The sequence below is a fragment of the Dromiciops gliroides genome, chromosome 3 (genome assembly GCF_019393635.1).
Source record: "Dromiciops gliroides isolate mDroGli1 chromosome 3, mDroGli1.pri, whole genome shotgun sequence".
Taxonomy (NCBI): domain Eukaryota; kingdom Metazoa; phylum Chordata; class Mammalia; order Microbiotheria; family Microbiotheriidae; genus Dromiciops; species Dromiciops gliroides.
The window spans coordinates 90,813,884-90,826,511 of record NC_057863.1 but is presented as its reverse complement, the minus strand read 5'-3'; the positions used below and the strand labels follow the sequence as shown (position 1 = coordinate 90,826,511).

The following is a 12,628-nucleotide window of genomic DNA, read 5'->3' as shown; positions in this document are numbered from 1 at the left end:
TCCCTGTTTCTTTTTAAAACACTGCCATTCTTCCATTCTCCTAAGGACATAACCGTAGCACATCCTTGACTCATCACTCTTCCGGATGATCTCTCAGATCTAGTCAGTCACCAAATCTTGTGTTTTTACATCGACAGCATCTCTGTTTTCTTTCCTCATCCCTTTCTCTCTACTCACATGACTGCTACCTTATTTCAGGCCCTACAGTGGCCTCCTAGTTGTATTTAATTAGTTTCCCAAGATCTTCGTGAAGTTTTCATCTTTGATAACTTCTAAAATATAAACACTATAAACTTTTTGAAAAAACCCATAATTTTGAAAGTTTATTTAATTTTCTTTTAGACTTAGTTTTGTGAATTTTGAGTAATAAACTTTTCATTTTCACTTTAATAAGATAGGCATCCTGTTGTGCATCACACACTGCAAAAGCAGTAGAGAAAAGTCAGTAGAGAAGCTCCCCTTGTTTGGTCATCTGATTTATCTCCATTAGACTTTTTCTTGTGGAGTCACTACAGAACTGGTGTGTGTGTGTGTGTGTGTGTGTGTGTGTGTGTGTGTGTGTGTGTGTGTGAATGAGAGGGAGAGAGAAGACCTCATTCTTTGGATGATTTTAAGGCTAGGACAGATGTATGTATTCTTTAAGTCACTGAGCAGCAGCCACTGATGAAAGTTTTTACAAACGGGAAAATCAGCTAGAGTGATACATATCAAATCACAGATATAAACTTGGTGGTCATGTTGAATTTTTAGAAGATTAATATTTAAAACATTTAAATGATTAACCTTTTAAATGTTTTTTTTTTTGTAAGTTTGTAGCATTTATACTTCTGAAATTACTAAAGCTTAAAACCGCCCTAAGACTTTTGGGACATCCTGTATTTGGTATTTATTTGTATTCATTCTGTACATAACTTCTGTTTGTCCTTGTTGTCTCTCCTATTGGAATCGACATTCTTTGTGTGTAGGGATTGTTTCATTTATCATATCTTTATTCCAAGTGACTAGCACAGTGCCTGGCACATAGTAGATGCTTCATAAATAATTAATTACTTGATACTCTAAGGAGTTGAAAGTGCAAACACTGCTAGACTAGGAGTCAGAAGAACCTGAGTTTGAGTCCCTGCTGAGCCTTTTGGTTTCTCTTTGGTCTTCTGCAAAATGAGGAGGAAAGAACCTTTTCTACATATATTTTATTTTATTTTATTTTATTTTATTTTATTTTATTTTATTTTATTTTATTTTATTTTATTTTATTTTATTTTATTTTATTTTATTTTATTTTATTTTATTTTATTTTATTTTATTTTATTTTATTTTATTTTATTTTATTTTATTTTATTTTATTTTATTTTATTTTATTTTATTTTATTTTATTTTATTTTATTTTATTTTATTTTATTTTATTTTATTTTATTTTATTTTATTTTATTTTATTTTATTTTATTTTATTTTATTTTATTTTATTTTATTTTATTTTATTTTATTTTATTTTATTTTATTTTATTTTATTTTATTTTATTTTATTTTATTTTATTTTATTTTATTTTATTTTATTTTATTTTATTTTATTTTATTTTATTTTATTTTATTTTATTTTATTTTATTTTATTTTATTTTATTTTATTTTATTTTATTTTATTTTATTTTATTTTATTTTATTTTATTTTATTTTATTTTATTTTATTTTATTTTATTTTATTTTATTTTATTTTATTTTATTTTATTTTATTTTATTTTATTTTATTTTATTTTATTTATTTTATTTTATTTTATTTTATTTTATTTTATTTTATTTTATTTTATTTTATTTTATTTTATTTTATTTTATTTTATTTTATTTTATTTTATTTTATTTTATTTTATTTTATTTTATTTTATTTTATTTTATTTTATTTTATTTTATTTTATTTTATTTTATTTTATTTTATTTTATTTTATTTTATTTTATTTTATTTTATTTTATTTTATTTTATTTTATTTTATTTTATTTTATTTTATTTTATTTTATTTTATTTTATTTTATTTTATTTTATTTTATTTTATTTTATTTTATTTTATTTTATTTTATTTTATTTTATTTTATTTTATTTTATTTTATTTTATTTTATTTTATTTTATTTTATTTTATTTTATTTTATTTTATTTTATTTTATTTTATTTTATTTTATTTTATTTTATTTTATTTTATTTTATTTTATTTTATTTTATTTTATTTTATTTTATTTTATTTTATTTTATTTTATTTTATTTTATTTTATTTTATTTTATTTTATTTTATTTTATTTTATTTTATTTTATTTTATTTTATTTTATTTTATTTTATTTTATTTTATTATTTTATTTTATTTTATTTTATTTTATTTTATTTTATTTTATTTTATTTTATTTTATTTTATTTTATTTTATTTTATTTTATTTTATTTTATTTTATTTTATTTTATTTTATTTTATTTTATTTTATTTTATTTTATTTTATTTTATTTTATTTTATTTTATTTTATTTTATTTTATTTTATTTTATTTTATTTTATTTTATTTTATTTTATTTTATTTTATTTTATTTTATTTTATTTTATTTTATTTTATTTTATTTTATTTTATTTTATTTTATTTTATTTTATTTTATTTTATTTTATTTTATTTTATTTTATTTTATTTTATTTTATTTTATTTTTATTTTATTGCGCGGCAATGGGGGTTAAGTGACTTGCTCAGTCACACAGCTAGTAAGGCCAGATTTGAACTCAGGTCCGCCTGAATCCAGGGCTGGTGCTTTATCCATTGCACCACCTAGCTGCCCCTTTTCTACATATTTTTAAGAGTTGGTATGATGATCAAATGGGATATGAAGGCAGTGGAAGGCCATAAAATGCTATTTAGGAGCAATTCTCCATTGTTTCTAGTAGAATGACTTTTCACCATGTTTTTGTAAGGAGGTCAGGGGCCAGTTTAATTACTCTTTAAACTAGTTAAAGTTAGGGTATTCAGTGACTTTCCTTGAGGTCACTGGAGTATGGGGCACAGTGAAAGGGAATAGAGCCACAGTCTTTTGAAATAGCTTTTCTGTTTAGGTAGTCCATATTGTTTATCTGAATGATTCAGTAAATTGTTTTAAAAATAAATTTCTCTAAGTCTGAAAAAGTGAAGTTTCCATTTGTCTTTATCAGCTGAACAGCTTGGGGCATTTGCAGCTGGAGTAAAACAGATGTTGGAAGATGTACAAGAACGACTGGTCTATCGGACTCACATTTACATTCAAACTGACATCACTGGCTACAAACCAGCCCCAGGGGACCTGGCTTATCCTGAGAAGTTAGTCATGATGGAGGTAAGACTTTGAATTTCTCCTTCGTTTCATTTTTTAACGTAGCTTACTCTGAGACAGGCTTTTTCCTTTGTAGCTGTCACAGATGTATTATGAAGTTAAACCTGATATTAAGTATATGAAATCAGATGCTAAAAAAATAGCATCAGGCTATTTGACTGAAGGAACCAAATAGAAGTACTGTAGACTGCGTTGTCCGTCATCCAACATGTTTTTATGTTTTTTCCTCAGTTTTTCCCTTTCCACCAGGGAACGTACATTTCATCCCCAAACAATTCAGTGATCCATGTGAATGCTGGCTCCATACCTTCCCTGGGCTGCTCTGTAGGTGGCATTGGTAGAGATGCCGTCTTGTGCATCTGTAGAAGTCACCGCTTTGCTAACAAGAGAATACGTATGCATGGCATGGCCCCAAGGAACGTGGATGGCAGCATAGTGCCGCTCTCTCCTTGTACAGGGAGAAGGAACATCCTCTCCTCCTGTAGATCACTCAGCCCCGCCCCCGCCGAGCTCCAATGGCTCCCTCTTACCTCGAGCATCAACTATAAACTCCTGTGTTTAGCATTGAAAGCCTTTCATAACACGGCCTCTTCCTACCTCTCCAGTCTTCTTACACTCTGCTCCTTCCACTCACTGCAGTACTTGAATATGACACTCTTATCGCTGGTCTCCATTTGCATTGGCTCGCCTTCCACCTCCATGTTTGCAGTGTTTTGCCCCCTCACCATCACCTCTTAGCCTTCTTGGCTTCCTTCAAGACATAACTCAGATCCTATCTTCTGCACATAACCTTTCCCTGTGACTCCAGCTTCTAGAGCCTCTCTCCTAAGATTGCCCGCTCTGACTGTCTTATATGTACGTAGTTATTGTCACCTTGTATCCCCCATTAGATTGTGAGCTTCTTGAGGGCAGGGGCTATTTTTTTCTGTCTTTGTATGCCCAGGTACAGTACCTAGCACCTAGTAAATGTTGCTAATGATCTCTTAGTTGCCAAATCCAGTGGCCTTTTCTCAAATCTCATTCACCTTGACCTTTCTACCGTCATTGATACTCTTAATCACTCTTTCCTTCTTGATATTCTCTCCTCCCCGCCCCCCCCCCCCCCATATTCTCTTTTCCCTAAGTTTTCTGGACACCATCCCTCTGGGCTTCCTCTTATCTCTCTGACTACATCTTCTCTGTCTTCTTTGCTGGCTCCTTCAGATCATACCCTGCTACTGTAGATGCCCCTCAGGGTTCTGTTCTGGGCCCTCCTCTTCTCCCCTTACACTACTTCACTTGGTGTTCTCATCAACTTCCATGGATTTCATTACCATCTCTATGCAGACGATTCTCAAACCCTCCTTTCCTGTCCTAATTTCACCATTGATCTCCAGTCTCACATCTCCATCTACCTCTTGGACTGGATGTCCAGTAGACATCTTCAACTCAATATGTCCAAAATGAAACTCAGTCCTTCCCCTAAATCCTCCCTGCCATCTACCTTCCCTGTTACTGTAGAGGGCAACACCAGCCCTTCAGTGCCAGGGCTCATGTTACTGTCCTTGCCTCCCAGCATATCCAAGCTGCTGTTAAGACCTTCAGATTTCACCTTTGTAAAATTTCTCTGATATGCCCCCTTCTCTCCTCTGGCACTGCCAGCACTCTGGTTCAGGGCCTTAGTACTTCATGCCTGGACATTACAATAGCCCATTGGTGGGTCTGCCTGCTTTAAGTCTCTCCCCACCCCAACCTATCCTCCATTTGGCCATCAAAGTGATTTAGCTGCCTATTGCCTCCAGGAACAAACATACAGTACTCTGTTTGGCATTGAAAATGCTTCTGAGGAGCAGCTAGGTGGCGCAGTGGATAGAGCCCCCCCCCCCCCCCCCGCGCTGGGGTCAGGAGTACCTGAGTTCAAATCTGGCCTCAGAACATTGACACTTACTAGCTGTGTGACCCTGGGTGAGTTACTTAACCCCAATTGCCTCACCAAAAAAAAAAAAAAAGAAAGAAAGAAAGAAAGTGCTTCTGAATAGGTCGAACCATTCTGGAGAGCAATTTGGAACTGTGCCCAAAGGGCTATCGAACTCTGCATACTCTTTTTATCCAGCAATAGCACTGCTAAGTTTGTATCCCAAAGACATCCCAAGAAAGGGAAAAAGACCTATTTGTACAAAAATATTTATAGCTGCTCTTTTTGTGATGGCTAAGAATTGGAAATCCAAGGAATGCCCATTAATTGGGGAGTGACTAAACAAGCTGTGGTATACGATGGTGATGGAATATTATTGTGCTATAAGAAATGACAAGCAGGATGATTTCAGAAAGGCCTGGAAAGACTTGTATGAACTAATGTATAGTAAGTGAGCAGAACCAAGAGAATATTGTGCACAGAGACAGCAGTATTGTTTGATGAAGAACCGAGAATGACAATTCCAAAGGACTAATGATGAAGCATACTATCCACCTCCAAAGAAAGAACTCATGTTGATTGAACATAGACTGAAGCATTCTATTTTTCACTTTCTTTCATTTTTTTTTTCTTTTATTCAAGTTTTCTTATACAGAATGACTATGGTAATGTTTTACATAATTGCACATGTATAACCTATATCTGATTGCTTACTGCCTCAGGGAAGGGAGGGTAGGAGGGATAGAATTTGGAACTCAAAACTTTAAATAAAAATGTTAATTTTTTTGTTTAAAGTGTTTCTGAATACTTTTGTTCTGTGGCACTGGCTCCCTGGCTATTTCACAAATAAGACACTCCATCTCTCAGCTCCAGGTATTTTTCTCTGACTGTCACCCATGCCTAGAATGTTCTCCCTCCTCTGTTCTGATTATCAACCTCCCTGGCATCCATTAAATCCCAGCTAAAATCTTACCTTCTATAGGAAGCCTTTCTCAAGCTCTCTTTTTTTTTCTTTTTTTCTTTTTTTTTGCAGGGCAGTGAGGGTTAGGTGACTTGCCCAGAGTCACACAACTGGTAGGTATCAAGTGTCTGAGGCCAGATTTAAACTCAGGTCCTCCTGAATCCAGAGCTGGTGCTTTATCCACTGTGCCACCTAGCTGCCCTCAAGCTCTCTTAATTTCAGTGTTTCCTTCTTGCAATTATTTCCTATTTATCTTGTTTACAGCTTGCTTTGTATACATTTGTTTTGATGTTATTTCTCCCCATGAGACTGTAAACTCCTTTAGAGGAAGACTGTTGTTTGTCTCATATCCCCAGGGCTTAGCGCACAGTGCCTGGCACATAGTAGGAGTTTAATAAATATTTTTTTGATTGAAATACCCATCCTATACACCCTCTTCAATTTGAACCCTGATTTTTTCAATCTTAAGAGTATTTTTTTCCAGTTACATGTAAAAGTAATTTTCAACATTCATTTTTATAAGATTATGAGTTTCAAATTTTTCTCCCTCCCTTCCCTCCAACCTCCACAAGACAGCAACCAACCTAATATAAGATATATACATACAATCCTGTTAAACATATTTCCACATTAGTCATGTTGTGAAAGAAGAATCAGAACAAAAGGGAAAAACCTCAAGAAAGGAAAACAAAAAACAAAAAAGGAGAAAATAGTATGGTTCAATCTGCATTCAGAGTCCACAGTTCTTTTTCTGGATGTGGAGAGCATTTTCCACTGTGAGTCCTTCAGAATTGTATTGCTGAGAAGAGCCAAGCCTGTCACAGTTGATCATCACAAAATGTTGCTGTTACTGTGTACAATGTTCTGGTTCTGCCCACTTCATTCAACATCAGTACACTTAAGTCTTTTCAGGTTTTTCTAAAATCTGCCTGCTCATCATTTCTTCTTGTTTTTGTTTTTGTTTTGCGGGGCAATGAGGGTTAAGTAACTTGCCCAGGGTCACATAGCTAGTCAAGTGCCTGAGGCTGGATTTGAACTCAGGTCCTCCTGAATCCAAGGCCAGTGCTTTATCCACTGTGCCACCTAGCTGCCTCCCTGTTTATCATTTCTTTTAGCACAACAGTATTCCATCACAATCATATAAAATAATTTGTTCATCCATTCTCTAATGATGGTCATCCTCATAATTTCCGATTCTTTGCCATCACAAAAAGAGCAGCTATAGATATTTTTTACATGTAGGTTCTTTTCTTTTTTTTAATGATCTCTTTGGGATACAGACCTAGTAGTGGTATTGCTGAGTCAAAGGGTATATACAGGTTTTTTTTTTTTTTTTTAGTGAGGCAATTGGGGTTAAGTGACTTGCCCAGGGTCACACAGCTAGTAAGTGTTAAGTGTCTGAGGCCGGATTTGAACCCAGGTACTCCTGACTCCAGGGCCGGTGCTCTATCCACTGCGCCACCTAGCTGCCCCAGGGTATATACAGTTTTAAAGCCCCTTGGGCATAGTTCCATATCACTCTTCCATAAGAGTTGGATCAGTAGAACCCTGTTTTGTAACAAAGAAATAACAAGCAGAAATACCCAATATAATAATCACATCTGACAGTGTGTACCGCATTCTTCCATAGTAGCCACAGGTTTCTTCTGTGAAGAAGTGCAGAAGGGTATGGTTCATTATCTGTTTTCTAAGAATTTTATGTTTTGCAGTTACTCAGAATTTCTTTCTTTCTTTTTTTTTTTTTTTTGTGGGGCAATGGGGGTTAAGTGACTTGCCCAGGGTCACACAGCTAGTAAGTGTCAAGTGTCTGAGGCTGGATTTGAACTCAGGTACTCCTGAATCCAGGGCCGGTGCTTTATCCACTGTGCCACCTAGCCGCCCCCTGAATTTGTTTCTTTTAAATCTTTTCATTTATGTTATTCTAGTCGTGTATATCATTCTTTTGGTTTTGCTTACTTACATCAGTCCATAGAAATTTTACTATATTTTTTTGAATTTTTCATATATATTATTTTTTATGGCATACTATTCCATTTCATTCATGTGCAACAGTTTTTCTTCCACTTGTTCCCCAATTGCTGTGCACCCATCTTAGTTTTCAGGTCTTTGCTTTCAAAAATAGTTTTGCTATGAATATTTTGGTGTACATTGTATCTTTGTTCCTGTCAGTGCAGTGTGTGCCCTTGAGTGGAATTGCTGAGCCAAAGGTTATAAATAGTTTAGTTGCTTTTTTTACATTATTCCACATTGCTATTTAGAATGTTTGGACCAGTTCATGGTTCTACCAACAGTATATTGTTAGTGTGCCTTTTTTCCCCATAGCCATTGTAACTTCTCGTTTTTTGTCATCTTTCAATAATTTTTTTGTTAACATCAGATTTTTGATTTGCATATCTCTCATTATTCATGATTTGGAGAAGCCTTTCATATGGTTACTAGTAGCTTGCAATTCTCTTGAAAACTTCTTATCCTTTGGTCACTTATCTGTTGGGGAATAGCTCTTTGCTCTTATGTATGCATTTGGGTTGATCTCTTATTTATCTTGGTTACCAAACTTTGATTAGTGATATTTGAAGCAAATATTTTTCCCACTCGACAATGCAAAAACCGTATTTATCTGTTTTTTATGATCACTTCCACTTCTATTCATGGGGTAAAACCTTGCTCCCCCATTGTTGTGAAACATAGAAATTATTAGAGAAGAAACTTGTGTTTCTGGGATTTTCTAAGTATTCTTTCATGACACTTGCATGTACAGTTAACTCCTTTTTGCCAACGTCTATACACTTAATTTGGTTCTCTTATTGCTATTCTCTATTGCTATAGCTAGCACTTCCAGAATGATATAATATAATAGTGGGGAGAGCAGGCATCTTTGTTTATCCTGCGAATGCTTATAGTGTTGCTCCATTGTAGATAATACTAGCTTTAGATCAGGTTTTACTATCCCTTACTTTTTCTCCTAGTGCCATCTCTGAGATAGTTTGCCTAAGAATATAGGTAAAATCTGTGGGTCAGGCAGTTTTCCTGTATTCCTTAGCAGTAGATTAGCTTTCTTCCTGTTTTAATTTGCTGTATATATCATTATTGAATGAAAAAAAACATGAATAAATGAAAAAGCATTTATTAAATACTTAGTACATGCCAAGCACTCAGCCTCCATAAACCACATTCAGTGTAATTTATTGGGATCGTCAGTATAAACCTAGTAGTTAGGGATCTGTGCATACTGCAATTTATTCTTTTTAGGTGTTAGAAAAAAGGTGTAATAATCATGTGTTGCCCTTTATAGTGTGTTTAGAAAACTAATCTTAAGTATGATTATAGCAGTTTAACTTTAAAGAAAAATGGTTGCTTTACAATAAAATTATCTTCATATTGGGGAGAAATCAGATTTTGAATTGACCAGTTGTTCAAATTTAAGCTCACAGAATACTCTTTTAAAATTTTGCAGTGTTTCAAATATGCATGTTCATTTTACAGACTTACAATTGGAAACTACTTTTTTAGCTCTGTTAGGCCTATTTAATGGCTCTTCAACAGATTGAGTCAATGTATTTGGATTTTGAAATGAAGTAAAATGCTCATATATTTTTCTGAGAGAATATTGATGACATCTGTATCAGTTAAATTTTTCCTCATTTCCTGTCTGCCATAAGCCAAATAGGTTTGGCAAAAGAGGTTCTCTTAATTTTTACAGTTTATTTTACTGACTTACTTTTTATATAGTTAAAAAACCCCAACCCCAAATCCAGTCCATCTCGTATGCTAAACTTTGCCAAAAGCACCATTTTAATGGTGTGTTCCTTTGTTTCTTCTGCAGCAAATTGCACAGAGTTTAAAAGATGAACAAAAGAAGGTACCCTCAGAAGCCTCATTTTCGGATGTTCGGTTAGAAGACACACAGTCTAACAGCATAAATAAATCTGGTATGTCTGGAAAAATGCTTGGTGGCTTCTCTGTCAGCAGTAGAGTAAGGAAGCTCAGTGGATGAGCAGCAGTAGCATGATGTCAGGGGTGGAGCCCTGGCATTTCAGAGACAGGGGGCAGGAGTAGCAGCTGGACATCATCCTCAACTGCTCTGTAATGCTCTGAGCCCAGCCCCATTAACCACACACTAAACTGCGAAGCGCATCAGTACCCCATGAGGCTAACAGCTAACTGGAAATACTTCCGTAGTCACTTCAACAAACCTTTGCTTTTGGGGCTTCTCTTGTATGTTTTGTTTTGAAGAAGTGGTTCTGCATGAGTCGGAATTACAAAATTGCTTATAGCATGCGATCTTCTAAACAGTCACTACCCTAGAGCTTTCCCAGAACTTGCATTATTCAGCCTGAGAACGGAGAAAACAATATTTCAGAGTGACTTTAAGAAGAGCTATACATTTTGAAGTTGTGATTAGTGACAGGCAGTATTTGTTCAGAAGTGTCAGATAGCCCAATAGCCAAGGAAAAGCCTTGCTGTGTACTGTGAGTTTTATGAAATCAGTACCATTCTATGAGATTAGCAATAGGATCAATACTGCCTAAGACACCTGTCTTCCTTAGCCCCCTTTCTTAGGATCCCTAGCTGCCTGCAAGACTTGGCTCACAAGGCCTTTCCTCTTTTCCCTAGTTGTCATGGTCTTTACCTTACCTCACGCTGTGTCGCATATATTTTGTATTTACTCATCTGTATGTAGATTGTTTTTGTTCCTCTGTAGAATGTCAGGACAGGGACTGATTTTGTTTTTTCTTTGTATCTTCCTTGCCTGGCACAGTGCGTGGTCATAGTAGGTGTTTAATAAGTACTCTTGAATTAATGTAATAACATTTTAAAACTATATTCCCACAGCAGTATGCTATTGCCTCCATACTATCGTCTCAGTGCTTTCCTCTTTTTTATTTTCAAAAATTGTCCCTTACTTATCCATTTATTTATATATATATGTACCTTTTCAGCAGAGCCTAGGAAAAAACCTTTGTGAGCCACAGACAAGGTTTATGGAGTGGAGGGAGAGAGGGTTCTATCTCTTCACCTTTGAAAATAGACCCTGGTCTATGGCACGTGATAATTTACGAAGAGTGACTCACTAAGACTATTGAGCTCGTTAATTATCGGTGTACTTTTGGGAAGAAAGGTATTGAGGAACGGGGACTTTGTGGGCAGTGTATTTATCATGAATTTTGTGTGTTTACATATTTCACTTTAGTATTTTAATACTGAAATAATTTGCCATTCTTTGGTAGAGTTGCTGATTAAAAATGCAACTTTGTTACACTTTGCATTCCCTATTAACCTGAGAACAAATGAAGACCCCTTAACTGTCTTTATTATGTGATTCTTCTAAGACAGACGTCCACAATTAAGAAATTTCAGTGGCTGTTTTGTATTTAATTTTTAGGCACAGGAGACTCTCTTAATCCCAGACCACAGGCCACAATTTCACCAGCAGATCTTCATGGAATGTGGTATCCCACTGTCCGAAGGACTCTTGTTTGTCTCTCTAAGTTATACAGATGCATAGATGTACGTATGGAATCTTTAATTTCTTTATGTGTCATATTCTTTGCCATTTGAAATAATGGAATTTTCTTTTCTTTTCTTTTTCTTTCTTTCTTTTCTTTTTTTTTTTGGTGGGGCAGTGAGGGTTAAGTGAATTGCCCAAAGGCACACAGCTAGTAAGTGTCAAGTGTCTGAGGACAGATTTGAACTTAGGTCCTCCTGAATCCACGGCCAGTGTTCTATCCACTGCGCCACCTAGCCACCCCCGAAATAGCTGAATTTTAAACTTTGTTCTCAGAGCTCACAGCAATATTTTGTCAGTGTCATAACATCCATTGGGATTAGGGGGGGGGGCATTTAGTTTTCTTCTCAACTTTTTCATCTTATAGATGAGGAAACCAAAACATATGTCGAGACCTGCCCAAAGTCACATAACTCATTAATAGAACCAGGGTTGGAATCGAAGTCTTGAATCCCTGTCCAGTATTCTCTCTATAGCTTTCATTTCTTTTCCACTCCATATATTCATAGTAACAGAAATCCATGTGAAAGAGAATTACTTTTTCAGATACATGTATCTGATTTACAAAGAATTAATGCTATTAATTTAGATCCAAATGGTACTCACCTTGAATCAGCATTTTCAACAGGTAGCCCTTAAAACTCCTAATTGTTCAGTATTCAGAAATAAGTGGGAGGTTTAGTTACATTTTTTTGCACGTAGCCAACTTAATTATTTTTAAAACATTCTGTTTAATGAAGTGATTGTAATTTTCTTCATGATTAATTTTATTTAATGCCATAATCTACAAAGTAGCAATAATTTAAAAAAATATAAGATATTTTAATAACATTACTATATATTTAAATTTTTACTTAAATGTGTTGACATTAGCCTCACTCACATTTAACATGAAGAGACTTAGATGATGAAGTAGTCATAGAAAGAAGTAGTTGTGCAAGT

The 12,628-nt window shown here is 34.2% G+C and overlaps 1 protein-coding gene across 1 annotated transcript in view; it reads left to right on the top strand.

Annotated features, from left to right (window-relative positions):
• The window catches only part of COG3 (component of oligomeric golgi complex 3), a 68,447-nt gene that overhangs the window by 23,661 nt on the left and 32,158 nt on the right, over positions 1-12,628 (top strand). Inside the window, exons 13-15 of the mRNA XM_043995546.1 lie at positions 3,168-3,328; positions 10,004-10,109; positions 11,564-11,688. Of these exons, the coding sequence (XP_043851481.1) occupies positions 3,168-3,328; positions 10,004-10,109; positions 11,564-11,688 (392 nt within the window). The remainder of the gene's footprint in view (positions 1-3,167; positions 3,329-10,003; positions 10,110-11,563; positions 11,689-12,628) is intronic.